General features: G+C 48.3%; 1 protein-coding gene across 1 annotated transcript in view; it reads right to left on the bottom strand.

The window, feature by feature from the left end:
- The window catches only part of parm1 (prostate androgen-regulated mucin-like protein 1), a 14575-nt gene extending 1748 nt beyond the window's left edge, over window positions 1–12827 (bottom strand). The window contains exons 1-4 of the mRNA XM_056290874.1: window positions 12596–12827; window positions 6832–7419; window positions 3049–3127; window positions 1–2365 (exon numbers count right to left, since the gene is read on the bottom strand). The exon at window positions 1–2365 is cut by the window's left edge and continues 1748 nt beyond it. Coding sequence (XP_056146849.1) covers window positions 2284–2365; window positions 3049–3127; window positions 6832–7419; window positions 12596–12629 — 783 coding nt within the window. The 5' untranslated portion in view covers window positions 12630–12827 and the 3' untranslated portion in view covers window positions 1–2283. The remainder of the gene's footprint in view (window positions 2366–3048; window positions 3128–6831; window positions 7420–12595) is intronic.
- Between the last annotated feature and the right edge of the window lie 11383 nt (window positions 12828–24210).

The following is a 24210-nucleotide window of genomic DNA, read 5'->3' as shown; positions in this document are numbered from 1 at the left end:
GCTTCAAATTGCTCGTCTCACGATCGAGCCTTTGACTGGTCTGGGCTGTCCCGTTAAACTCAGACACGTTTCCTGTTTACCACTGAAATCTGCACAAGTTTGACTTCGTTGCCAAGTCTGTGTGTCTGTATGGATGCAGTCATAACCAGAGTGTTTGTCTGCGACTGTACTCTGTGACAGTCAAGGCCTTTGCACATCAAGTCTGACTTTTTTTGCATGTTTTTTTTTTTTAATCTGCCATCGTAGTCCAACAACTACGTAGTCCTACAACAACTACAAAAATATCTCGGAGAGCTTATAGACAGATGCAAAAAAAAAAAAAATGTAACAAACCGAAACCATCCCAAAAAACATTCAGGGCAGGCACATTTTTTGGTGTTGGTGTGTAAAGTTACTGGATAAAACTTTAATTTGTATTTGTTTTGTAACATGCGAAATTTTCTGTTAAAAAATAACAAACTATTTGCAGGTGTCCGGGTGGCGTAGCGGTCTATTCCGTTGCCTACCAACACGGGTATCGCCGGTTCGAATCCCCGTGTTCCCTCCGGCTTGGTCGGGTGTCCTGGTCGCTGCACTAGCGCCTCCTCTGGTCGGTCAGGGCGCCTGTTCCGGGGGAGGAGGGGGAGGAAGGGCGTGATCCTCCCACGTGCTACATCCCCCTGGTGAAACTCCTCACTGTCAGGTGAAAAGAAGCGGCTGGTGACTCCACGTGTATGGGAGGAGGCATGTGGTAGTCTGCAGCCCTCCCCGGGTCGGCAGAGGGGGCGGGGCAGCGACCGGGACGGTAATTGGCCAAGTACAATTAGGGAGAAAAAGAGGAGGAGGGGGGGGGGATTCGGACTTGCAAATTCGGACGTGCAAAGGCCTTCCGTCACTCATTAAATGTGTGACGTTGAGTCCTTTTCCAGTCAACTGGGACCTAAAAATTCTTCGAGTATGTTCACAGCTCATTAACGTTTTTTTTGTATTTAAATCGGAGAAATAAATGAAAAGAATGTTTCATCTTTTTAGTGAAACTAGGTCTTCAAAAACCAGGCCCTGTTTATTCGCTACACGGCCACGTATCAGAGTCACCACAGGGGAATACTGAGGTTTCCCTAAAGGAAGGAAGCCCAAGGAAACCCCCTGTGCTGTCTGTACAGTTTGCTCTGGGGGGGGGGTGGGGGGGTGTTTCTAACTTGACAGCTGGTTTTGTGCAACTCTCATTCGTGGGGTGAAAGGTCAGCAACTGAAATGACGTTGGACACGAAGGTTAAATAATGAGCGAAATGCAAGCAGGAGCCGAGCACTTCACTGTTAGAAGACGGAGTTTGACCCAAGTATTCATAATCACTGCCGAGTTTGTGGGTCTTTGGTTGGTTTTAAAGCAGCCTTCGTCTGTATATTATTCTTATTTTGGTAGAACATGCTACGTACTGAAGCCACATAGACAAATGGACAAAAGGATCGTACACCACGGAGGTGCCATAGAAAATACAACACGTTTTGGAGTGTTTTCAAGTCTGAAAGGACGCAAAACACAGTGATCAGCAAAACTGTACTTGACAAAATTTGACCCTCGTTATCATCATCGTTGCTGTGTACTGAGCGAGCCGCCGTGCCTTGTCGTCTATGTCGGTGTAGGTTGTGTTTGTGTTTTAGCTGCCTGCCCTGGTCTGCACAGCCCTTTGGGCAACGCGGGTTGCGTTTGACTTGACTTGACACAATGACTATTACATAACAACACGTTATCTGAATATAACATTTATTTATGCATGCAGGGTGGTCTGCCGGCCGGCCTCGTCTAACCTTGGCTGTGTGTGTGGTGTGCGGGGGAGGTGTGTCGAGGGCGTCTGGCTGGCAGAGCCCGGTCTGCTGCATCCGGTGGGCCCAGGGACCACGTCCCTGCCTCGAGCCTCTCGGGCGGTGTGGCAGGACGTGGAAGCGGGGCGGGCCTACACTAACCGCCAGCCCATGCCGACCGGCTGTTCCAACAGTCATCCTGGCATCCGGTGGGTTTATTTATTTATTTATTTATATTTTGTGGGGGGTTTTTTGTGGGATTTTTAGTTTGGAGATGTGGTTTTGTGTTCGCCGTGGGCTGCGGGAAACGAGATCTCGTCTGGTTAAACGACGAATACACGTTTCTGACTGGGGATTTGAACATGTCGTCACGATCACATCTTTCTGCAGGATCACTGCAGACAACCTGTCAGTCAGCCGCACCAACAAACAAATAAATAAATAAATCGTCCTGCACAGCACCGCACATTTGCACAACACCAGCTGTGCAGGGCTGAGAGCTCAGGGGCTGTACATGGGGTTGGGGAAGTTTCCGTACGAGTTGTATTCGCTGTCATCCATTATGCGGCCGTAGGAGGCATGCCTGGGAGGGTGAGAAGAGAGAGAGAGGGGGGGGGGACAGGAAGGGAAACAAACAAATAACAAAAGAACGTGAGGAACGGGAACTGACGTAGAAAAAGGAAGTTAAAGTTATAAAATAACCATACGCGACGCATGCTCCATTTGGGCCAAACTTGAGTTCGTCACGATTTCAAACACTAAGATAAAACACAAAATGCACTTTATATAATGTAGCTTATTTTGCTGCCACAATGACCGACCAGAGGAGGCGCTAGTGCAGCGATCAGGACGCGTACCCACATCCGACTTCCCACCCGCGGACACGGCCAATTGTGTCTGAAGGGGGCGCCCGACCAAGCGGGAGGTAACACGGGGATTCGAACCGCCGATCCGCGTGTTGGCAGGCAACGGAATAGACCGCCACGCCACCCGGACGCCCGGCAAATACTTCTTCATGGCACTTTATTAACATTGTGATGTAACATCTTGTACAATTCATGAAAATGAGTTAAGCTAGTGCTACTACATTACCTAGTAATATCTATGAAAAAAGAATTATACCTAATAAGTAATAAACACTAGATGGAAATACTTTATACATTCCGTAAATGTCCTACCCTTAAGATGGAACCCTGGTGCTTTATGCCCCTTTCCTTTTACCCTGATACCCATTATAACTAATAGAGAGCCGATCCCTGGACTCACCTGAACTTAAAGTAGTAGGTGCCTCCAAGCAACAGGACCATAATGATGATTAACACACACAAAATGGTTGCAATACCTCCTAAAAGCCGAAAGAAAGCAAGAGAGAGAGAGAGAGAGAGAGAATATAGAAGGTATGTCACTTTTCGTCACCAAGAGGAAACCGGAACCCCCGCAGACACGGGGAGAACATGCAAACTCCATACAGAGGACAACCCGGAACGACCCCCCCAAGGTTGGACTACCCCAGGGCTCGAACCCAGAACCTTGTTGCTGTGGGGCGACTGTGAAACACAGGACCTTTAGCGCACAAATCAGCCAAGCTAAAAAGATAGCTTAAGAGCACCCAGGCAGTAATTGCCACCCCATACCAACCAATATGCTCTTGTCCAAGGTCCAAACCTTGACTCAGACTTGCTCAAGTGAATTTTCCTGGCTAAACAAAGATATAAGAGAAAAAGAAAAAGAAAGAAACATAGGAAAGAGTGGTGGTGGGAATTGTGCTCAGCCGAGATCAAAGGTCACCGGTAACGTTATGTAAGGCTAAGTAAGGAAGAGTCCAGTCACAGACCCTTCCCTCTATTCAAATAGCCGCCATTTTATGTTCAGTCGTTTTACTGCTAAGTAAACAAGCAAGCGTGAGGAGGAACTATTCTGTTCACATATTAACCACAGCCTGGTGCTTAACGCGGTCACGGAGGAGGAAGAACTGCGACATGTGATCAAAGGTCAACTCGGAAAGGAGCGACGCGTCAATCAGACCGTTCACAACTGCTCTGATAGTTCCTTATGAGGCAGAAACTCAAGTCGCCCCATTCCACCCTGTGTGAGTGTGAGAGCGTGAGTGTAAGTGTGAGAGCGTGAGTGTGAGAGCGTGAGTGTAAGTGTGAGAGCGTGAGTGTGAGAGCGTGAGTGTAAGTGTGGGAGCGTGAGTGTAAGTGTGAGAGCGTGAGTGTAAGTGTGAGAGCGTGAGTGTGAGAGCGTGAGTGTAAGTGTGAGAGCGTGAGTGTGAGAGCGTGAGTGTAAGTGTGAGAGCGTGAGTGTGAGAGCGTGAGTGTAAGTGTGGGAGCGTGAGTGTGAGAGCGTGAGTGTAAGTGTGAGAGCGTGAGTGTGAGAGCGTGAGTGTAAGTGTGGGAGCGTGAGTGTAAGTGTGAGAGCGTGAGTGTAAGTGTGAGAGCGTGAGTGTAAGTGTGAGAGCGTGAGTGTGAGAGCGTGAGTGTAAGTGTGAGAGCGTGAGTGTGAGAGCGTGAGTGTAAGTGTGAGAGCGTGAGTGTGAGAGCGTGAGTGTAAGTGTAAGAGCGTGAGTGTGAGTGTGAGAGCGTGAGTGTAAGTGTGAGAGCGTGAGTGTGAGAGCGTGAGTGTGAGTGTGAGAGCGTGAGTGTAAGTGTGTCTGCTTGCGCGACACAGTGACAAAATAGCAAAACAGTTGTGGGAAGAAGTTCAGTTTTCCGTACTCAAACTGCAGATTACCGGTGACCCATTTGGACTGAACTTTATGAAAGGTAAAAGTACAACTGACTGGTTCTTCCCAGCGTACATTTTGTGCAGGTGCGATGAACGAGCCGGGGGACGGAGAACGAGGTTAGTATTTTAACTGGGGCTCTTATCAAGGGTGACTACTGACTAACTGAGGTGAAGTAAGAATAATAAAAAAAAAAACCCTCCGACACCACAGAGTGTGAATGATTGAGACAAACAGGAAGTTGTGTAATTTCTAATTGAGCTTGTTGGAAATCTTCACAGGTGGCCTACTTGACTGCCAACAGTGTATGCAAGTCAAAATCGAGTTAGATTTTACTGTGAAGCCTTAAAAAAAAATTGGCTTTGGTGTTAAAATATTCCTGTTTCCCAGCCCATCAGGACAGAGCCAAAACACTCACAAAACAACACAGAATGTGTAAATAAAATTTAAAATCCAATTGCCGTTGTTTAAAAGAGCAACTGGATTTGGGTTTGAAAGTCGTGGTCCGGTGTCCAAATTAGTGCGAGGACACTTTATATTAGGTCTGACACTGGCATCAAGGATGTCATGTTTTGTTTGCAGGACTGAGTCGATGCCCCCTTGGCACCCATAGTAATATTATCGTTTCAAGTCTATGGCTACATCCAGCCATCCATTACCCAAGCCTCTTATCCCAATTGGGGTCGCTTGATGCCTATCCCAGCAGTCATTGGGCGGCAGGCGGGGAGAGACCCTGGACAGATCGCCAGTCCATGACAGCCCCCCCCCACACACACACACCTAGGGACAATTTAGTATGGCCGATTCACCTGACATGTCTTTGGACTGTGGGGGCAAACCGGAGCACCCGAAGGAAACCCACAGGGAGAACATGCAAACTCCACACAGAGGACAACCCGGGACGACCCCCAAGGTGGGACTACCCGGGACCTTCTTGCTGCGAGGCGGTGTAGACTAGCGGTGATAGCAAGTTCAGTTCAGGCAGTGGTTAAGTTTAGTGCCAGAGGAAAACTTCACTGATAGTTTTGTGTGTGTGCAATCAGTGCTGACAAGTGTAAACTACTAATAAGGCACGTTAGCCCCCTAGCTAACGGGTCTGACCCTTTAGCCGAGCGGTTAGTGACATCGCCTTGTGGTGCAGTACACCCCGTATCGAATCCCGCACCGGGCAAGAAAATAACCGGTGGCAGCAGTGGGATCCGGAAGTGTGCAGATCCTCTGAAGTCTCTTAGGAGCGCGGGAATAACAAAGCGCGAGGGCGCGCTTCCGGGGAGGGTGACGACTGTAAACTACTAATAAGACACGTTAGCCCCTAGCTAACGGGTCTGACCCTTTAGCCGAGCGGTTAGTGACGTCGCCTTGTGGTGCAGCACACCCCGTATCGAATCCCGCACCGGGCAAGAAAACAACCGGTTACACAAGTAATGTAGTAGATCGAAGTACTCGCAGTGTACAACACTGCCAGAGAAATTAGTGTTTTCCTGCTCACACGTGCCAGCTAGCTTCTGAATCGTCGTCCATAGACTCCTCCGCACTAGTGCCACAGATATTTACATGTAGTACTGCATTGGCCGCTGCTATACATTGGAGTGACGCGTCAACGCGGCCGCCATATTGGTACGGGGAAGCCGCACGTCCTAATGCCATTCAAGCACGAGGTCTATCCACAATTAAAATCAGTTGAGAATCAATTTTCAACTGATTTTCATCCCGTAGAATAGTGTAACGTGCATGGATAAGTCGACACGCTGGCCGCTGGCTGGCGGGTCTGACCCTTTAGTCTAGCGGTTAGACTGCCAATATTGTGTCACGTTGTCCTTCTGTCTATTGGATCAGATGCTGGTAATGGGAATCCCTACCTTTTTGGTTCATACCCACAACCAACTCTCTGAAAGTGGGCTAAGACGAACTAAGGTGTCTACAAAGAAGAGTAAAACACCGATGACTATGGAAAAATCTAGCTCTGTTTGTCATATTATGCTTGCATCACTTAAGATCCGTTAATTTCAACTAAGGCGTTTACATGGCAGTTGGAAAAAAACCCACCCGATTAAACTCTAAACCCCAATTCCCAATTAAAAATCGAATTTTTAACTTGCATTGTCTCTGGAGTGACGTATATCTCCTTGTGGCCGCTAGGGGCGCTGGAGTGTTGGTTTTATGAGTTGCCTTCATATCGACCATGTGGTTGTTTACAACGGATGACCTCGCTGGGTACTTAGTACTTGCCGAGGCACCAGTGCTACACACCAACGCAACAACACAGTTTTTGTACCGACAGGAGAAAAAAAATTCAGAGAATAAAGTTTTAACTCTAACCGTACCTGGACCAAGACGTTTGGACTTGAGTGGCTCTTCTGTTGATTGGGTAGTTTCGGGTATGGGTGCGGTGATGGCGGAGATGGTAGTGATGGTGGCAGTGGCCGTCGTGGTAGTGGTAACGCTGGTGCTGGCTGACCTGATGGTGGTCTGAGAGGTCTGGGTCCGGTCAGACCCCGAAGCGGTGGTCCTCGGAACCACTGAAGAAGTGGCCGGTGACTGGGCTGTTGAAGACGGGGTTGATGTAGACAAGGTATGGGAGCTGTTAGCTGTCGGTGACGTCATGGTTCCCGCTACAGAAGTGGTTTTACCAGACACGGTAGTATTTAGGGGTGATGCAGTGGTAGTCGTGGCCCGAGTTGAACCTGGGATGGTGGTCTTGGCGAGAGAGGATTTGGCTTGGGTGCTTGCTGTCACAGTTGAGGGTCCAGCCGTGGTATTGAGGGCTACAGGCTTCGTTGTTGTCATTTTGCTGTCAGTGGTATTTAGGGTAGAAGGGATCTGGGAGCTGGCCGTGCTGGAATTGAGCATAAGGGGAGTGGTGGCAAGAGAAGTTGGGGGAGATAGGGAGGAAGATGAGCACAGCAGGGGCCCTGTGAGAGAAATCGAAAGATTTGTGCATTAGAATCAAAAGTGGGATCGGAACAAGAACGGGGATCTTAAAATCTGGTACGTCTGAGTCACCAAAGTCAGACACGAGTCAATATTTTGAAAAAAAATTAACAGAAATAAATGTGGTGTTCTCGTTAAAGTAAATGTATTTTCTTTTCTGTATAACAACTAGAAGAGCCCCGCTACAATGTAGCGGTTTGGTTCTCCACCCGTTTAAATCTCCCTCCTCTTCATCCTGCCAGCTAACCGCCTTCCCCCTGCCCCTAAACCCCCCCTCCCCACTCCAACTCCCTCCCCCCAAATGCTCAGAATCATCTGAAATGCCGAGAAAAGTGGTGCCATTTTTAGAAAATGCATATTTTGCATAATTTTGCATAATTTTGCATAATTATATTTTAATGTTCTGCTATTTTTCTGGTCCTCTCTGGAACAATACCTACCACCTCCAAAAAAAATTTGGATCATAAGTGCATTTTTGCAAAAATGCATGTATTTTGCATAATGCCAAAACATTTCTTTTTTATATAGGTGAAAAAAATCAAAGCTGCTCAGAATCATCTGAAATGCCGAGTAAAGTGGTTTTTAGCCATTTTTAGAAAAATGCACATTTTGCATATTTATGCATAATTATGCATAATTTTAATTGTCTGGGATTTTTCCCGTACTCTCTGGAACAATACATACCACCTCGACAAAACAATTTGGATCATGACTGCATTTTTGCAAAAATGCATATATTTTGCGATTTCTAAAAATACAAAACAGTGAAAACAGTTAAAAACAACAACAACAACAACACAATTAGAATTCATAAACTTTACCATTGGAACTTAAAGAAATTAAAATCTCAGAGTTGGATCCTCAATATGTTTTTTTTTAAATAAACAATAATCACTTCTCCACCCGGTTCACCACCTTTTCCAGTTACTGCCCACGGGGAGGCGCTGTGAACCCTGGGTTAAAGGACAGAGGGCCTTAACTGAAGCGTATTTCCCCAGGCGATTCAGAAACTGAATTCCACCCCCCCCCACCCCACCCCACCCCACCCCACCCCCACCTCTAGGATATGGACTACTGGCACTTTGTCCTTTGCCTGGTGACTTGACATGTGTACGCGTGACTTTGGACTGTTCAGCGCTGTCCTGTCTGTCTTCTTTGCACGTCTGCTGTTGTGTGTAGCGAAGTGTACTGATAACCACTTCCACCGGCCTAGCTGTGTGGCAGTAAAAAGGAACTGGAACTGGACTTCTTAATATTCTGGAAACCCAGCAGGTGCCAATTTCTGCACTTCCGGGGAGTCTAAAGAGAGATAACATGCGTTTTGTTTTTTGTTTTGTTTTAGTTTTAACTTAATCTCATCTCATCTCATCTCATCTCATCTCATCTCATCTCATCTCATCTCATCTCATCCCATCCCATCCCATCCCATCTCATCTCATCTCATCTCATCCCATCTCATCTCATCTCATCTAATCTTATTTCTTCTCTTCTCTTCTCTTTTCATCTCATCTCATCTCATCTCATCTCATCTCATCTCATCTCATCTCATCTCATCTCATCTCATCTCATCCCATCCCATCCCATCCCATCTCATCTCATCTCATCGCATCTCATCTCATCTCATCCCATCTCATCTCATCTCATCTAATCTTATTTCTTCTCTTCTCTTTTCATCTCATCTCATCTCATCTCATCTCATCTCATCTCATCTCATCTCATCTCATCTCATCTCATCTCATCTCAACTCATCTCATCTCAACCCATCTCATCTCAGCTCATCTCATCATCAGCGGCTTCTCCGGGGTCGGGTCTCGGTGGCAGCAAGCTCAGTAGGGCGCTCCAGATGCCCCTCTCCCCAGCAATGCCCTCCAGCTCCTCCTGGGGGATCCCGAGGCGTTCCCAGGCCAGATTGGACATGTAGTTCCTCCAGCGAGTTCTGGGTCTACCCCGGGGTCTCCTCCCTGGAAAACCTCCAAAGGATGTCCGAGCTCCTCACCCTATCTGAGCCCAGACACCCTACGGAGGAAACCCGTACCCAAAGCTCGTGACCATCTGTTATGTCAATTCTTTAACTTTTTTGAGGTCGAGCTGGCGCCTGAGCATCAAAGAAAGTTGAATTCGTTCATCTGGACACAACGTTTAGTCACAGAAATGCTTCATCACTCATCTAAGAGACCTCTGCAGGACAGGTATCCCCGCCCTTAGAAACAACCCAGTGGCATAACGACCGAAACCAACGACCAGTTTCATATGCGACCAGAGTTACGATGCTCACGTGCACTATTCACAGAGGACTTGGGGAATGGTTGCAGTCACGGTGTTCTGAGGTGGCGACAGATGTACTCTTGGTTTTGCAGGACACGTTGCGGGTGTAAGTCAGTGGGTTTACAATACCGTCGATGACTTTCTTAACTAAGGTCGCGTCGATTTCGGTCCGGTCAGCTGACGTTTGGTTCTTACTCTTGTGAACAATATCAGTGATCTCCTTCCCTTCTACAGCTCTAGGAAAGACTGAGCTTTGAATTCTGTCTTCGGCATCCTCGATAGCCCCCACCTCTTTCCGCTGTGGGTCATCCAGTTTTGGTCCCACACGCGCCCTGACTGACCAGAGGAGGCACTAGTGCAGCGGTGCCCAACTCCAGGCCTCGAGGGCCGCAGTGTCTGCGGGTATTTGTTGCAGCCATGCGCTACACCGCCTGATTTAACGAATTCCTTTCCCTCCTTGGTCCAAGAGGTGAGCTAATTAGGTAAATCAGGTGGTGTAGTTCATGGTTGGAACAAATACCCGCAGACACCGGGGCCCTCGAGGCCTGGAGTTGGGCACCCCTGCGCTAGCGCAACGACCAGGACACATACCCACATCCGGCTTCCCACCCTTAGACCCAGCCGATTGTGTCTGTATGGACGTCGACCAAGCCGGAGGTAACACGGGGATTGGCGTTGGTAGGCAACGGAATAGACCGCCATGCTACCCGGAGGCCCCGGGTCGTTCTCTGTGTGGAGTTTGCATGTTCTCCCTGTGTCTGCACGGGTTTCCTCCCGGTGCTCCTCTTTCCTCCCACAGTCCAAAGACATGTAGGTCAGGTGACTCGGCCATACTAAATTGTCCCTAGGTGTGTGTGTGTGTGGGGCCCTGTGAAGGCCTGTCGGCCTGTCCAGGGTGTCTCCCGGCCTGCTGCCCAGTGACTGCTGGGCTAGGCTCCAGCATCCCCGTGACCCTGAGAGCAGGTTAAGCGGTTTGGATAATGGATCCACCTGACCTACATGTCTTTGGACTGTGGGAGGAAACCGAAACCCACACAGACACGGGGAGAACATGCAAACTCCACGAGGAGGACGAGCCGAGACGACCCCCAAGGTCGGACTACCCCGGGGCTCGAACCCAGGACCTTCTTGCTGTGAGGCGACCGCGCTACCCGCTGCGCCACCAACAGTTTTCATTTTTTTTTCCCGCGTAAATTTCAATGGTAATGCATTCCATTACGTCATCAATAGGTGTAGACATGTTTTCTACTACCTTATAACTGAGGTTTCTACATATAGAGTCACACCACCTCCTTTCTTCTTCCTCATGTAACACAATATACAGAATGACAAGGTCCGCACACACCGGCATCTTTTAGGGACATTACACTCAGCTCTCTTTTTTTCCCTATATACATGATTTTTTTCATCCATCCATCACCTTCCCATACGTGGTTGGTGTGTATCTCTGCATATCTACAGTGCGAGTCATGGTTGACTGGATGACCCGTTGGCCTACTTACAAGAGGAAACGTCCTTGACAATCAAATCAGTCCGATAATGACTGAAATTCGGGTGGCATTTCCGACACCAGACGTGAACAGCGAACCATGGCCACCACGTTAACCAGAGCTACAAACCGGAAGTCCTGTCGCCGAAATAAATCAAACCTAAAACCAAAGTTGCGCTTTAGACCGACGGAGTTGGAAGCTTTTTAAGGGGCTCATGAATCAGTGGCGCCCCCAAGGGGTGGCCAGGGGTGGCCACGGCCACCCTGATACTATCCCTGCCCCCCCCCCAGCCACAAGTCGCATATGCAGATTATTGTTCTGATTATTGTTCTGATATTTTCATTTTTCATTTTTGGACAGATACAATGTAACAATGGACGGTCTAACACGTTACAATGTATACAGATACACGACACGTTAAAACAGAACCGTTGTGGAACTCAAAATGTGAACTGTACCGGTATTAGTCTCTGCCAGGGGTGTCAAACCCCAGGCCTCGAGGGCCGCAGTGTCTGCAGGTATTCGTTGCAACCAATGCACTACACTAGTTCCTTTCCCTCCTTGATCCAGGAGGTGAGGCTCATTAGTGAAATCAGGTGGTGTCGTGCACGCTTGCAACGAATACCTGCAGACACTGCGGCCCCCGAGGCCTGGAGTTGGACACCCCTGGTCTCTGCACATCATATATTTAGTAGCATTAGCTGTAAAAGATAAGAAACCAAAGTATTTCAGTATGCGACTCCTTAACTCTCATATTGACAGTTTTCAGCTAGCCTATACAGTACACTGCAACAGCATTCCTGAAATTCAGTCATAGCTTTTGGTTTTGGTGTGCCACCCCAAGATTTTCAGTGGCCCCATTTGCCCCCCCCCTACGAAAAAGTTCTGGGAGCGCCACTGCTCACGAGTCACTGTTTTTAAAACCTGGGGAGGAAACTGAATTTTTCAACCTGTCGTCACTGAGTCAAAAAGCAAGTGACTGAACCCCGCCAAAAGAGACAATATAATATGCATCGTGTAGTCTTTCAACTTGTTCTGCAAGGCAAAACACCGGGTGCCATGTGGGACCCTAACTTCCGGCACAGTAAAACGGTAAGCAACAGTCACGTCCTAACAGGTGCGGAAGGTGCAGGTGTGTGAGCTGAGTTGTGGCGGAAGTTGCCAGTCTGTCAATGTGAAGGCGAAATGCTGCCTCTGCCAGTGACACCATCACTTAAAGAATGGTGAAAAATGGGTTATCCATAAAAAAAAAAAAATTTCATTTGGAAAAAAAAAACTTGAATTAAATTAAATTAAATTTGCATTAAAATGAAATCAAATTTTTTTTTAAATTAAACAGCCAACAACTCCGTGTTGCACGACGACAAGGCGTGCAGAGTTCCGGCTGGATAAAGGTACTCACAGATGAGCAGAACGCGCGCTACGACTCTCAACATCGCGCCTCTTCTGTCACCATCGCCCCGCAGCAGAAAACGTGTGGCCCGCAGCGTCGTCGTCGTCTCGTGCCGCAGCCTCGCTGCGCCCGTCTGTCTGTCTGTCTGTCTGTCTGCAGCTCTCTGCGCCTCGCTGATTATAATGGTCCGTTGGGGGGCGAGGCGTTCCGGCAGGTGGCGGTAACCGGATGACTTTTTTATCAGCAGTGAGTCGTCTGGTTACGCGGCTCTTGAGTTTTGGTTTTGCCCCCCCCTCCCCTCCCCTCCCCTCCCCTCCCCTCCCCCGCCAACCCCCACCAACATCCCTCCCCTCGCTTTCGGCAAAAACGAAAGTTTTTTACTTCGGCTCTCTGCAGGGCGACGACGTCCTGTACGTGGCCCCATAAGTGAAAGCTGGAGTGGATGAGCACGCGCAAGCGCGCGCGCACGCGTTATGATTCACAGTGACAGGCAGTCAGACAAACAGAAGGTGTTCCACCTCCACACCTGATGGTATTAATAAAAATACAAAAAACAAAAAAACCCCAAAACGCTTCTATGCACCCTATGCACTATACCTGTTGACACCTATATGTCCTGTCGGATTTGAACCTGGTTTATTGGCCCTTACTTGCGTCATCGTCCCCTGAGTAGATCCTTGTTTTGTGTTGTATTAACTCTCTTTGGATAAAAGCGTCTGCTGAGTGAAGCCGCAACACTGTAACATTGTAACAAACACTATTTATATTGTGGCGAGTCGGCGTGGAAGTCAAGAGGCGGAGATCGAGGCTGTTACAGTGGCGGCTGGCCAGTAGAGGGCGCCGGGGCGCCGCCCCTTTAAACGTCAAGAGATGAAAATCTACTTAAACACGTTAAATATAATTTAGTTGTATAATACAAATAATTATGAAATACAGGTGTTTTTCAGTCTGTGAGCGTCTGTCAGCAGCCATGAAATATGGGTTCAAATGGTGTTTGGTTGATTCCTGTCTGAATACTTCCTGGGTGAGGGGCGCCGGCCAAACCATACCTTATGGGTAGAGGCTAGTTCCCATCGATGCAGAGAACGGTCAACTGAGCATGCGCAAGTACTCGTTGCCTCCGTTGTTTGGGTGGGTTAAGGTTAGGGTTAGGGCGGGTTTAGGGTTAAAGTTAGCTAATCAGACGCAGGGTAGGGGCGGGTCTTCCTAGAATCCTAGCGCCTGGATGCTACGCGGGGCGTGTGGAGGCGTGGTAGAGGCATTTCGCGCATGCTCAGTTGACCGTTCTCTACTCCATTTCCGTTCTCTGCATCGATGGGAACTAGCCTCTACCATACCTTATGTAAGCCCTCAAACTTGTGGCGAGCAGGTGACCTGAGGCTGCTGTCTGATTGGTTTCTTCAGGTTTTCCAGGGGGCGCAGTTCTGTGTCGCCCCAGACACTCCCACTTTTAGTGGCAGCGAGTTGTTTTAATGTTTTTTGATCTAATGTGATTGGACAATTCTCGTGGCTGTCAATCATGTTCACACCCACCACGACGCCTCGTCTCGACTGTCAATCATCCACCGTCTACGAACCCTGAAGGAATCTATAGGCTACATCGTCCTTCTTGATACCTCTGTGACTGTGTGGACATAAAAGCAGCTGTCAGGTGTGCTGTGCCAAGGTAAATTGCGCCCCCCCCCAAATTTTGAGTACCTGTCGCCACTGGTTTACACCATGCGTAAAGTGACGTCACAAGTTGCGACATGGGGGTGGGAGGGTGTGGAGGGTATCGTTAAAGTTGTTGTCAATTCTGTTCTGTGTGCAAATAAAAGAGCACTCCCGCGGGGTCCTGCGGTGTACGGGACACGGGAGCTGTCATGTCATGGTGTTAAGGTCAGTCAGTCAACAACAGTCCTCTACCCAGTCTGAGCCAAACTCACAAAAAACAACATAACCCAAACATGAACAGAACAGCCGAACCCGCAAAAATATAACACAATCAACTCGAACATTAAAAGTCAGTCCCATGAGTCCTTTTCGCTCTCCAGCGCAGCTTCACGGACAGTCAGAGCGACCGTCTCTGCCAGTCGCTGCATAGCCCCCTCCTGAGGGGTCAGTTGCCCTTGACGACCCCATCACCCAACTGGTGAACAGACTGCCCAAAGCAGCGTGTGTCATAGGGCCTTTCCTGCCTCACCCGGCAGGTGCAGGATTCGCAGCAGTGCACTTGCAGCTCCACGTCTCATCATCAGCCAGGCCAGTAGAACTGGCCCTGGAAACAGTCGAGGGTCTTGGTGTTCCCGTAGTGCACTGACCCCACCAAGCCATGGACCGAACCCGGGGACGAAACACATGGGGGCACCAATAGCTGCAGGAGATAGTTCCCTCTTCCGGGAACTTGTCAGCTCCGGAACACCAACCCATCGTGGAGCTCAAAGTTTCCCCATTGAGAGTGGTAGGCCTTTACCTCGGGCGCCAGCACTGACACTTCTCTCCACTTGTGGCGCCGCCCTGTCTCTAGACAGACCCTCACCAGCGCCAGGGCCATGTCTGCTGCCTCAGTTGCTGCTTGGTCAATGGGAACCACCTCCCCTTGTTGCTGGTGGTATGGACGGGCGGCACCATCGGCATCATCTGGCCCTGTTCCTCTCACTGCTGGCAGCAGCGGCACTCCAATGCCGCACTGGAGCTCTGAGTTTTGTGAGCGGCGGCTGCTCGGCGACTGGCTCGCCGGTCCCTGAGTCCTCTCCTCATTTGGCTGGACCAGAGTGCCACGGTCTTCTTACCGAGGGTTCTGCTTTGGCCCATTCAGCTTCGCAGAGAGCCTTGCTGACGGACTGGGGCATGGTGAGGCGAACATGCTGGTGCAACCACTCTGCACATCTGCGGTGAAGGTACCCAGGCTCAGTCCCTCTTGGTGGCGGCGGCTGGCTAGCTGCTCCCTTCTCTGGTCAGTGAAAAGTCGTTGCCCGAATTGCCTCTCCAGCGCCATTGTCAGGGCTTGGAGGTCCCGCTGCTCCACTGGGGATAGGTTGAGGAGCACTTGCAAAGCCTTTCCCTCCAACACCAGAGCCAGGTGGATGGCAGCTTCCTCAATTCTCCAGCTGCTGTGCCATGCCACTAATTGGACTTGCAGGAGGTACGGCTCTAGCTGCGCCATACCTCTGTACTTTGACAGCTTGGCTGGTGTTCAATGTGCAACATCCCCTTCAGTTGCTACGGTGGAGGCGGGCAGCAGATGTTCACATGTATTGGCCCTCCTGCCCTCTAGGGGGCGGTGGGGCCATGGTGCAGTGGAGCCATGGGCTTGAAAACACATCTCTGGCAGGCTCTGTCTTTTGCCATGCTAAGTTTTCCAAGCGCCAGTGGGTCTGCTCAATGTCCCGCTCAAGTCTCTGGATCTCCCTCTTCATTCTTCAGCTCAATCCCTCTTCTTAGACTTAGACTTAGAATGCTATTATTTGTCATTGCCTTATATGCATGTCTCATACATACAAGGGGAGGAAATTGCGTTTCACAAGGACCTCAGTGCCACATAAAAACAAATAACACACAATAAATATACAAAAAAGTGCATTAAAAACAAGAATTACTTCACAGACCTAAACATCACAAGCACAACTGACACGGACAGTGAGCAAGACAGTCAAAAAGTCATTTTATGGAAGGCCTAAGTGTTCAGACTGTGATAGTCTGAGGAATGAAACTATTGCATAGTCTGGTGGAAGCAGCACGGATACTTCAGGAGCTCCAGCCAGAGGCTAGGAGGGTCAAGTGGGAAGGGTGGGTGGGGTCCTTCACAATGCTAAGAGCCTCCCGGGTGCACCATGCGTCAAAGATGGCCTGGATGGATAGGAGAGCAATTCCTACGATCTCTCCAGCTGTCTTCACTATCCGCTGTAGGGATTTGTGGTCAGAGGCCTTGCAGGTCCCATGCCAGACAGAGATACAGCTGGTCAGGATGCTCTCCATGGTGCCTCTGTAGAAGTAATGAGGATGGGTGGGGGGAGACTCGCCTTCTTCAGACACTGCAGGAAGTGAAGATGCTGCTGGGCCTTCTTGAAGAGCGCAGTGAAATGTGAGGACCAGGAGAGGTCCTCTGTGATGTGAACTCCCAAGAATTCAACACTGCCGACTCTCTCCACAGCCATACCATTGATGGTCAGAGGGGTATGGTGGGTGCTGGTCTTTCTAAAGTCAATAATGACCTCCTTAGTTTTTCCTATATTTAGGGAGAGGTTGTTGATGATACTCAGATCTATTTCTCTGCCAAACCCAATAACCTGAATCAGCTGTCCTCCCTCCGTGATTGCTTCGCTGCCACCAAAGACCGGGTGTTCCTTAATTTCCTCGATATAAACCCTGACAAAACTGAAGTTCTCTTAATCGGTCCTGAGAACTTTGCCACTGCATTTGGTCAGTTTATTGGTCCACTTCATTAAAACCTACCGTTAAAAATCTTGGTATCATCTTTGACCAGAATGTCTTTTGATCACCAAGCTTGTCCAATCCTGTTTTCTTCAGCTAAGAAATATTGCAAAAATCATAAATATTTTGTCTTTTAAGGATATTGAGCGATTAGTTCTCACCTTCGTTCTCTCCCGTCTAAATTACTGCAACTCCCTCTACTCCGGCCTCAACCGAACTACTTTAAATCGTCTACAGTTGGTTCAGAATGCAGCTGCTAGACTACTAGCTAGAACTAGCCGTAGGTCCCATATGACCCCTATGGTTGCATCACTCCATTGGCTTCCCATAAACTTCAGAATAATTTATAAGATAATTTATAAGATCTTATTGATTACATTTACAGCACTGCATGATCTTGCCCCCAGTTACATTTCTGATCTTCTCATTCCTCATTCCACTTCCCAACCACTCCAATCCTCACACCTCGGTCTTTTAGCCACCCCCCCTCCAACTGCAAAACAAAAGGTGAAGGCCTGTCAACTATAAAGCACTAGTCCCTCTGTTTTCTGTCAAAGGGCATTGAAAGAAAGGTACATTTCATATGAATTTAACTGTAAGCCCCACACAGATGGACTGAAATTGTAACTAAGGCACCATGCCCCCTGGGCCATTATACAGACTACAGTTTAATGGGGTTATTTTGCAAGATCAGACAAGTAGCCAATAAACCAGTGATATATTCCACCATGTGCCCTGTAGAGTCATGAGTAGGCAAATTTTAATGCCAACCCAACATTACATTATCTGATTTCACTGATGAACACACCTTCAACCAAACAGGAGAGGACTAATCAGAGAAATAAATGATGGTGTAATGAACACCGATGCATTACTCTGCGTTGGTAAATGATTGCACACCAATGCCGAAGGCCTGTCAGCTACAAAGCCCTGGTCCCTCTGTTTCTGTCAAAGGGCTTTGAAAGAAATACATATTTTATATGAGTTTAACTGTAGCATATTGATTTCAGTTCATTGACCTCCCACTCAGTACTGGATATTTTACTCCTGCAGGGGGCATCACGTATTAATATTGGCTTTATAAAGCAGTCTCATGCACCACATGGGTATCAAACGTATAATTTGAGATTGCTTGTTCATTCATTCATTTGTTAGTTCGTTCATTTGTTTACTTGTTTGCTCACATCAGACTCGTACACATATCATGACTCTCTCTCTCTCTCTCCCTATCTCTCTCTCTCACTCTGTCCTTGTCTCTGTCTGTCTGTCTCTCTCTCACTCTGTCTCTGTCTGCCTGTCTGTCTGTCTCCTCTCTCCCCCACTCTGTCTGTCTGTGTGTCTGTCTCTCTCCCTCTCTCTCCCTCTCTCTCTCGCCCACTGTCTGTCTGTCTCTGTCTCTCCCTCACCCCCCCCTCTCTCGCCACTCTGTGTGCCTGTCTGCCTGTCTCCTCTCTCCCCCCACTCTGTCTGTCTGTGTGTCTGTCTCTCTCCCTCTCTCTCCCTCTCTCTCTCGCCCACTGTCTGTCTGTCTGTCTCTGTCTCTCCCTCACCCCCCCTCTCTCTCGCCACTCTGTCTGCCTGTCTGTCTGTCGCCTCTCTCCCCCCCACTCTGTCTGTCTGTGTGTCTGTCTCTCTCTCTCTCTCTCTCTCTCTCTCTCTCTCTCTCTCTCTCTCCCTCTCTCTCTCCCTCTCTCTCTCGCCCACTGTCTGTCTGTCTGTCTGTCTGTCTGTCTGTCTGTCTGTCTGTCTGTCTGTCTGTCTGTCTGTCTCTGTCTCTCCCTCACCCCCCTCTCTCCCCCACTCTGTCTGTCTGTGTGTCTGTCTCTCTGTCTCTCTCTCTCTCTGTCTCTCTCTCTCTCTCTCTCTCTCTCTCTCTCTGTCTCTCTCTCTCTCTCTCTCCTCTCTCTCTCTCTCTCTCTCTCTCTCTCTCTCTCTCTCTCTCTCTCTCTCTCTCCCTCCCTCTCTCTCTCTCTCTCTCTCTCTCTCTCTCTCTCTCTCTCTCTCTCTCTCTCTCTCTCTCTCTCTCTCTCTCTCTCTCTCTCTCTCTCTCTCTCTCTCTCTCTCTCTCTCTCTCTCCCCCTCTCTCTCTCCCCCACTGTCTGTCTGTCTGTCTGGTCTGTCTGTCTGTCTGTCTGTCTCTGTCTCTCCCTCACCCCCCCCCGTCTCTCTCTCTCGCCACTCTGTCTGTCTGTCTGTCCTGTCTGTCTGTCTGTCTGTCTGTCTGTCTGTCTGTCTGTCTGTCTGTCTGTCTGCCTGTCTGTCTGTCTGCCTGTCTCTCTCTGTGCGCACACATGTGTGTGTCTGTGTATCTACATAACATACATTATATAACGTTAATACAGACGTGGTTTGACAACTTTAAACAGGGGTAGCAATTGTGACACTTGGCTTTTTTTGCATTTCGGAAACTGTAGCCGGAAAGGTCTTGATGCACGCTCAATAACCCAGGTAAGAAAATCACAGGAAGTTGGAGCGGTTCATCTGGACACAACGCTTATCGAGAGAGAAACGAGTCATCGCTCACCTAAGTGACCTCTTCAGTCTCAGCTGACTGCAGGTATCCCCACCCTTATAACCAATACAGTTAAATAACGACCGGAACCGAGCTGACACAGCGGCCGGGGAAGGGGAGAAATCCCACATGAAACAGGCCCTGGTGAAGTGTGGTGATCCTAACTGGGTGTTTGTCAAAGCCAGGAAGACGCCCAAACAGTGCACCAGCCGATCGCAGAGACAGGAAGGACAACAGCTGCCTAAACATAAACCAGTGGTGATTCTGTATGTGGCGGGAGTGGCGGAACAGTTGAGACGCGTTATTTTCCAAACTCCACATCTCAGTTGCTTTCAAACTCCAAAACACGCTGTGCCAGAAACTGGTCCACCCCAAGGATCGGGTCCCCCGGCGCAAACAGAGCAATATAGTGTACGCTGTTAAGTGCCAGGAGGATGCAGTGACTTGTACATCGGGGAAACTAAACATACGCTGGCCAACCGGATGTGGGCCACTTCAGGCAATGATGCGGCACTGGCGGCCTTCTTCTGGCCCTGACAAAATGGATGTGAGGCCGGAAGTGGCCCACATGTATAACAGCAAATATGGCCTAAATATGCCAAATCAAATGTGGGCCTTTTTTGGCGAAGATGCGGTGCTCTTGGCAACATGTAATCTGAATGTGACCCAGAAGTGGCCCGTGTGGTAAACGGTGAATATGGCCCAAATATCACAAAACAAATATGGACCACCTTTGGCAAATATGTGGCACATGCAGCACTGCTATGGCTTGGTTCTGGCCCAGATCTGGCAAACGGACCGCCCAAGTGCCATCGTTCCACACGGTATGTGGGCCGGCTGAAAGTGTCTGGTGTGGGACGGGTCCGGGCCACAGCAATTTTGCTATCTGGGTCGCACAACACAGAAGAACTGACACGTCAGGCCAGGACTCCACAGTCTACACCCATCTACAGGCCAGCTTAGACTGAAGAGGTGAGTCATGAAACATTTCCCTCTCAAAAAACCTTGTGTCCAGATGAACTGATTCAACTTTTGTGCAGCTGTAAAACATCTGCCCCCCCTTCCCCCCCACACACACATCTGTTTCTTTTATCTGTCTACCATCACATTCAGAGGTCAAACTTAACATTTTTCACAATCAATGTGTGAAGACAAGGAGTACATTTGGTGCAACTGTGCTCGTGCCAGGGACATTTTCTAACTCTCATTTGAAATGCCCTAAGCGATGTAACTGAATTGAAATCAAATTATTTGGTATACATTTTGTGTTTCTTAATGTATCTGCCAGTGGCCATGGATTCCCTTTGAAACCACCGCTTTTGCCAGATTAATCAGTTTGTGCCATCGTGTAAGATGGCACAAACTGATTTAGGTGTGGTAGTAGTAGCAGTAGTGTAAGATGGGCCGATCCTTCAAAGTAGAACAATCACTTATGTGCTCTACTGTTTCAGTTAACCAGTTAATGACTCGTTAGAGAAATTACAATAACATTGTGCTTTGTTTGTTTGTCTGTCTGCTTGTTTGTTTGCTTCTTTGTCTGTCTTTCTGTCTGTTTGCTTGCTTGTTTGTTTGGTCCTAGTAACTGGATGAATATGGACCCCTGCAGGACTTGGATTTGTCTGCACATCTCAAAAAACTGCCCATCCTGACGTAAAATCCTACAAGTCCTCCAACCCATACGACCACATAGGTCGTATACCCGCTAATACGACCCATAGGCGCGTTTCCTAAATTAGCGCCCCTACCGGCGGCAATAGATATGCAGCGATGCAAAACAGAATCAAGGCAAGAAAATGAAAGTGCTGAAAGATTGATTATCTTAATTTAAAGTCGAGGATGACACGCATGCGCACAGCACATACCACTGTTAAAGCTTGCCTGTCATCAACATATGGTTACGACTCTCCTGCTAAAACTGCACACAAAAATCGTCGTATAAACTGGGACTACTTTGGCTGAGGAAGTACTATAAGTTTAAAATCGAAAGAAGTTATGAAATTATACATGTTCCTTTCAAATAATTTTGCAGAGAATCATTAACAAAAATAATGGAGCTCTCTATGTAAGGTGGCGCAAGACTAAGTAATAAGTAGGTTTTATAGTCTCACATTAAAGTAATAGGAGTCGTGCGGTGTTTTCAGTTTGTATGACGTAGGCAGATTATTAGAGCGATGCTTTTTTAAATCAAAACACAGGCCTAACCTGTTTTTGGGTCACACGTTACGAATTCGTCGTCAGGAGAAAAAAAAACCCGTTGAAATACAATAAGCGGTCAATTAATTATGCAAATGAGCCGACCTCGCGCCACTAAAACACTTCGCTCGCGGCTGCGCCCGTTTGTCTCTTGAGCCGTGCGGGTGGCGATGGAGGCACGCCGCTTCGTCTGTTTGGTCTTCCTCGCCAATTTCCTAACTTTCAGAGGTAAATGATTCGTATTTTCGATTTTTCTTGTGCGTTTTGCTGCCGTGCCGTTAAGGTTTTTATCAAGTTTGACACAAAAAAAAGAAGTGAGAACAATGTGTGCATGCTTAGGTCAACGTGAAACGTGCCAACGTTAAAATCAAACGCACCAAGTCGTGTTGACGTTGTGTTGGACTCACTAAGCTCGGTATTGTGTAACGTGCATGGATAAGAAGACACGCTGGCCGCTGGCTGGCGGGTCTGACCCTTTAGTCTAGCGGTTAGCGATGCCTCCTGCGGTGCGGGCGATACGGGTTCGCGTCCCGGCCGCGGCAGTTCCCGTGGTTGCCCCCCGAATTCGCTACATTGTTGCCAGAAGTGGGGTGGAGCGACCGTAAGGCCATCGGAAGCGTAGCTGATATGCTTCCCGAAGGAGGGGGTAGTGTAACGTGCATGGATAAGAAGACACGCCGGCCGCTGGCTGGCGGGTCTGACCCTTCAGTCGAGCGGTTAGCGATGCCTCCTGCGGTGCGGGCGATACGGGTTCGCGTCCCGGCCGCGGCAGTTCCCGTGGTTGCCCCCCGAATTCGCTACATTGTTGCCAGAAGTGGGGTGGAGCAACCGTAAGGCCATGGGAAGCGTAGCTGATATGCTTCCCGAAGGAGGGGGTAGTGTAACGTGCATGGATAAGTGGACACGCTGGCCGCAGGCTGGCGGGTCTGACCCTTTAGCCGAGCGGTTAGCGATGTCTCCCGCGGTGCGGGCGACACGGGTTCGCGTCCCGGCCGCGGCAGTTCCTGTGGTTGCGTTGCCCCCCGAATTCGCTACAGCATCATTCTGGATTTATTAGCGTTTGTTGTAAACGCGCGGCTGTAAGGTTTCATGTCCAGTGACCAGTCGCAATGATTGTGTAGCTTAAATCGAGCCACAAGCCGACATACCAAGGCCTCGTGTTGGGCCCTGCGGCACCTGACCCGGAATTCTGCTGATTTGTCCCCACCTTCCCTCCGACCGCCATGTTAAAGAAACGGCAGTGATAATCGTTACATTACACAACAGCGCCCTTAGACGCCAAACGTGCTTTCCGGTGAAGGGGTGACTCGCTTCAACTACAACCGGTGTCCCCGCCTGGGTGATGTACGGCAGCCATTTTGCGCCGCGACGCTCACCGCACATGGGTTTGAGGCGCAGACGGAGGAGTCATCGCGCCAGTTACATAATGACTCTATGTGATTATAAATGACTTTATAGCGCGATGGAGTGAATACATGCAAGGCGGCCCCAGTCCGTTTTGTATTGCGAACAATGGGTAGCGTTGTCTGTGTGTTTTCAGGTGACCTTTGACCTCTACAAACGGGAGCAACATTTCCGAAGGTCGCTCCTCTGGCAGTATTCAGCTCACGTGAACCGCAGGAGACGAACCAGCTGTTTTTTAACTTTGTTTAGCAACACGATTTCTAGACACAATGTAACATTTGGTTTCTAGACACAATGTAACATTTGGTTTCTAGACACAATGTAACATTTGGTTTCTAGACACAATGTAACATTTGGTTTCTAGACACAATGTAACATTTGGTTTCTAGACACAATGTAACATTTGGTTTCTAGACACAATGTAACATTTGGTTTCTAGACACAATGTAACATTTGGTTTCGAGACACAATGTAACATTTGGTTTCTAGACACAATGTAACATTTGGTTTCTAGACACAATGTAACATTTGGTTTCGAGACACAATGTAACATTTGGTTTCTAGACACAATGTAACATTTGGTATGATTTCGCAAAACAAAAAGGATGAACTCTGTTGTAATGTAATCCTCTGCTTAGCCAAATTCTTTATTCATAAAAATAGCTACTTTAAGTCGTCCCCCAAATTTGTTGTTTTTTTTTAAATGAATTTAGATCACACTTGAAATCTTTAAAGCTAATGACCGATACGAAAGCTCCAAAGATTTATGAGGTGTTAAAACGTTTCCCCACTGAATCAGAAGACTGATATCCTTATTAATCCCCCCTTGTATGATGGACTATGTTTTATTATTTTCAGTTTAGTGTATGTCATGTTTTTAATTTATTATTGTTTGTACCCTTATTTTCATAATACATTACCCTATATTGGTCATGTGACATTCAATCTCTATGTACTTCCTGATATACTGTATAGAGATGTTTACATACTGTTCCCTTTGGCACTTTGGATATACCTATGTGTTTTTGGATGGAATGTATATTTGCCATGTTTGTTTTATAATGAACTTTCTTCAAGAATCTGTACATGAATATGAACAATT

This window comes from Lampris incognitus, chromosome 12 (genome assembly GCF_029633865.1).
Source record: "Lampris incognitus isolate fLamInc1 chromosome 12, fLamInc1.hap2, whole genome shotgun sequence".
Lineage (NCBI taxonomy): Eukaryota > Metazoa > Chordata > Actinopteri > Lampriformes > Lampridae > Lampris > Lampris incognitus.
This window is presented reverse-complemented; position numbering and strand designations above follow the sequence as displayed.